This window comes from Etheostoma spectabile, unplaced genomic scaffold, assembly GCF_008692095.1.
Source record: "Etheostoma spectabile isolate EspeVRDwgs_2016 unplaced genomic scaffold, UIUC_Espe_1.0 scaffold406, whole genome shotgun sequence".
Taxonomy (NCBI): Eukaryota; Metazoa; Chordata; class Actinopteri; order Perciformes; family Percidae; genus Etheostoma; species Etheostoma spectabile.
Genome location: NW_022605605.1, coordinates 53638 through 58564, shown reverse-complemented (window position 1 = coordinate 58564; position 4927 = coordinate 53638). Strand labels below are relative to the sequence as shown.

The 4927-nt window shown below is 45.4% G+C and overlaps 1 protein-coding gene across 1 annotated transcript in view; it reads right to left on the bottom strand.

The window, feature by feature from the left end:
- Positions 1 to 4927, bottom strand: part of LOC116686626 (titin-like) — a gene marked incomplete in the record, with an annotated part of 242683 nt that overhangs the window by 236240 nt on the left and 1516 nt on the right. The window contains 4 exon segments of the mRNA XM_032511647.1: positions 3331 to 3496; positions 3674 to 3891; positions 4228 to 4313; positions 4875 to 4921. Of these exon segments, the coding sequence (XP_032367538.1) occupies positions 3331 to 3496; positions 3674 to 3891; positions 4228 to 4313; positions 4875 to 4921 (517 nt within the window).

Here is a 4927-nt window from a genome sequence, read left to right as displayed (position 1 = left end):
GGGGGGGGCAGGTTTAGCGAAGGGTTGATCACAGGTTGGAATATTAAATTTAGTTTCTGTTATTATTCATGTTTCCTCTGTTTTTTCTGTCTATAAAGGTTATTTTCTACTACTTGCCCGATGGTGCGTCTCTTACCTCGGATCTAGACTCGTGTTTTGGGACCGAAACTTTAGAAACTGTGAAATGTGGAACTGGGGACGGGGCGAGACCAGTGTCCACATGGGAGGACATCCCTGTCCCTCTCTGAATCTGGAGTAACCAACACAGGGAGATCCTAAGAGCTGGACCAAGGGACTAGATTCCCCTGAGTAATACACAGTTTTCCTACATTCATAGTTATTATCTTAAAGAGCTGGCTAATAGTTTTACTTATTCTTAAGACATTTTACTCATATTTTTTAAATGTTATTTTTGGTTAGTGAGATAATCTCTCGGTAACGTTGGTGAATCTTAGGCCTCGCTGACCTGAGGCGGCGCCCGGGTTGGTTCAGAGGTGAACTCCTGAGCAGTAGTGAGCATTTGCCCCGCGGGCGCTCCTGTTGTTGTCCAGCCGGTTTGACCTTGACCGTGACCTTGTCGATGACCTTGCCATAACTCTACGGCCTCAGCCTCCTCTTCAGCTCGCCCTTCCTCGACATGCACGGGCTGACGGACCCGAGCCAGATCTACGGCGGCCATCACCGTGGCCACCGCCCCAGCTCTTTTCCCCCCCTCAGCCTGGAGACACAAGCAGCAAGCACACTGACCTCAGGACATCCATGGACGGACACAGCAGAGACAGGCGGGTGGACGAGGGCAAATCTGCGTATATCCCTATTTCAGATGCCCTTACTTAAATCCTCATTAAGACAAAAAAAATGTTGTGGAGGGGATCAACATGTGAAATTCAACACCTTCTAAACTTAAAAATAATCCTGACTGGGATAGGTCGATGCTACGTCCATATTTTAAAATATATAAAAAACATTAATAATGTGTCAAAAACTATTTGGATGGCAGGGAGTGCAGGCGGCGGTGAGGCTGACTGGTTCCCTTCTTCTGGCTTCTATGTTAACACTCCTGATTTCAAACATCAGAACTGTGACAAAAGAACAAAAAGTGACAAAAAATTGGGGAAAAGCGTAATTACAAAAATAAACTAACAAAAAAACTAGAATAAAAATTGACAAAAACTTCAAGGAAAGGGAAAAAAACACTTTGGACGCAGAAAAACCGGAGGGGTAAGCTTTCCTCTCCATGAAGTCCTCCCCTGGCTCAGATTACTAAAATCAGGGAACCCAATCATTCGAGTAATTCGATCTTTAGAGCATGAATATCTAATGTGATTAATCAGTTCACCACTCGACACCCTCCTGCCTCGGTCAAAGACATCAAACCTTCACACAAAACATCACATATCTCCACTTTGGAGCATCCAGGTCACATGTCTGCATGCAGAATCATAATTTCCTGATTATTGAAACCTGGATCAACACTTAATTCAGTTTTTGGGACACTGGCAGGAAGGAAACGGTGATCCACATTTACGATCAATAAAACACAAGTTCAGTTAATCGACTGCTTGGAAATGTCATGCAGAGACATAAACATTGAATCTGTGGAAGACAAGACATGTGTCTCTGTTTGACATGCAAGAAAGACACTCTGAAATCAGCTGGAGGTCCAGAAAGAGAGTTGAAGGTCCAGAAAGAGAGCTGGAGGTCCAGAAAGAGAGCTGAAGGGCCAGAAAGAGAGCTGAAGGGCCAGAAAAGACGAGATGGAGGCAGAGAGAGACGAGGATGGGCGGAAAGAGAGCTGAAGGTGCAGAACAGGAAAGAATGAGAAAGAGATGGACGGTCCAGAAAGAGAGCTGAAGGGCAAAAGAGAGCTGAAGGTAGAGAAGAAAGAGAGCTGAAGGTCCAGAAAGAGAGAAAGAGAGCTGAGGTCAGAAAGAGAGCTTGAAGGTCCAGAAAAGAAGTGAAGGTGCAGAACAGAGAGCTGAAGGTCCAGAAAGAGAGCTGAAGGTGCAGAAAGAGAGCTGAAGGGCCAGAAAGAGAGCTGAAGGTGCAGAAAGAGAGCTGGAGGTTCAGAAAGAGAGCTGAAGGTGCAGAAAGAGAGCTGAAGGTGCAGAAAGAGAGCTGAAGGTGCAGAAAGAGAGCTAAGGTGCAGAAAGAGAGCTGAAGGTGCAACAATAGAGCTAAAGGTGCAGAAAGAGAGCTGAAGGTGCAGAAAGAGAGCTGAAGGGGCAGAAAGAGAGCTGAAGGTCCAGAAAGAGAGCTGAAGGTGCAGAAAGAGAGCTGAAGGGGCAGAAAGAGAGCTGAAGGTCCAGAAAGAGAGCTGAAGGTCCAGAAAGAGAGCTGAAGGTGCAGAAAGAGAGCTGGAGGTTCAGAGCTGAACGTGCTGAGATTTGAGACAGCAACCAAACTCAAAAAAGAGGAATGAAAGTGCCCAAAAAGATGACGTGTCAACTCGTGACAGATGAAGAGCGACCTGCTCTTTATCGGCGGCCATCTTGTTTACCCCGTCTACAGCGCTCTTCATCGGATACACAGGGCAAGGCGGTTGGATCAAGGTGAAGCAGCTCTCCTTGTGAAACCTGGGACGAGTCTTCGTGGTTAAAGAGGTCTTGACAGACGTATGACGAACTTGTGCCGAAGTATTCAGTGTATGATTTATGGTCGCGTGGTGTTTCTCCTTAAGACTATTTGGCCACTTTTTCCAAAGTTCTTTGTGCATTTTTGGCACATTTTTGTGGTTGTTTTGACCAAGTTTTTGAAGCTTTCTCTGATAATTATTGTAATTTTTTGATTAACTTTTCCAGAAGTTCTGTCTCACTTTTTACAATGTCAGTGTCATTTTTTGGGACGTTTTGTTGTTTTTTCCCCCCATTTTTTGTCATTTTTTTCAGTGTTCTTAAATCTTTTTTTCCTTCAAATGCTATTAAAATTAAACTGAAACTTAAATTCAATGAAAAGAGTGAACTGATTGTGAGAATAATCTGTTTTTTTGGGTGTAACTTTCTTAAAGCTGGAATTCTGTCCATGGTCCAGGTTCCTCAGATTGCTCCAGGGACTCGTTGACTCCCAGATGGTGGTATATCAACCCCCCGACTCGTTGACCACCAGATGGCGGTATATCAACCCCCCGACTCGTTGACCACCAGATGGCGGTATATCAACCCCCCGACTCGTTGACCACCAGATGGCGGTATATCAACCCCCCGACCCCGACTCCTTAACCCCCAGATGGCGGTATATCAGCCACCCGACTCGTTGACCCCCAGATGGCGGTACATCAACCCCCCGACTTGTTGACCCCCACATGGCGGTACATGAACCCCGATCACTCACCTGTTTGACGCCGGTGACCTGCTGCTCCCAGCGCTGCTCCTGGCCCATCCGGGTGACGGAGCTGCTGGTCATGCTGGTCATGCTGGTCATGCTGGCGTAGCTGGCCTCGGCCACGAAGTCTCCGCGCTTCCAGGGCGGCGGGACGTCGGCATCGGACTTTGCCGGCCTGATGGAGCAGAAAACAGTCAATAGCCATAAAAACAAAATGTTCTAGACTAGACTAGTTTAATGTATACTTTACACTTTACTATTATATTATGATATTTATAATAAATTTGACTTATGTGGATGTTTTTCATTGGACGACAGTCTCCTTTAAACACATTCTGAAGGCTCCACCCACCTGCCAGGCGTGGGCGTGGGCGCCTTCACGTGTCTGACCGGTGACGGAGACTGTTGGCGTCCTGCGGCCACCTTGGCGGCCAGCAATGGCTGAGGAGACTTGGACACGGGTTTGGGAGGAACTCTGGGTGGAGTCTTGTGAGTGAGCTGCCGAGTCATCTCGGCGCCCTCCACCTGCATCTCCATCATGGCGGTGGCCTGGAAACTGGCCTCCGTCCTCTGGGGACGGACACGAGGAGAGAGGTGAGGAGACACAATCAACATTAAGACTAAATACACTTAGACACTTTGTTGTCATTCAGCTGCACATTCACATATACAGTGTAGTGAGATTAAAAGATAAAAGAAACAGAAGACAAGTACAAACAGTAAGATAAGGATGTGCAAGGTGAAGTATGTGCAAAATGTTAAGAAATTGTAAGACGATTACGACTAGTGCAGATATCAGCGGCAGCCGGATGTATTGCAGTGAAAACCGTGAAATTAATAAAGCTAATTAGTGCATATGAGATGATGAAATACCCGGGATCCGATCCAAGAGGACCTGGTTCGTACCTTTTCCACTCTGGTCTGACGGCTCTGGGAAATCTGAGACGTTGAAATCACCGTCTTGGTTTTCTTTGCTGGAACGGCTTCTTCACCTGAACAGACACACACGTCAACGATAGCATCGCACACTGGACCAATGGGACCAGACCGCCACTTCCTGTCTTCTGAATGTAGAAAAATATCAAACGCTCTTTGGCAAGTACAAGATTAGATTAGATAATACTCCTTTTTTACAGCAGCATTCTCAACAATAAGAGCAAAAAACTAACAAATTTTATAGCATTGTAAAACAAAGTGAAGTGTCTTTGAAATAGTGTTGAGTAAAAGTTGACATATTCCAGTCTGTGATTATCATCAACATCCATTCCTTTAATTTTAGTCTCAATAATTCCTAATTTCTGCTTTTCTAACTCAAACATTAGGTATAATTTGAGGTTTATTGACCATAAATTCCCAAAATAACTGGAAAACTAAAGTTAATAAGTTAGTGTTACGTAGTGTTAAACGTCAGAAAAAGGGACGAAAACTTAAGAAAAAGTTGAAAACATCGTTGATTTTCATTTCAATGGGAAGAAAACACAATGTGATGTAAATAATGTGATCTAGTCTAATCTAATGAAGTCTAGTCTAGCCAAGTCTAGTCCAGTCCTCACCTTGCACCAGCAGCTCGCAGGTGGAGGTGGCGCGCCCGCTGCTGTTGCTGGCA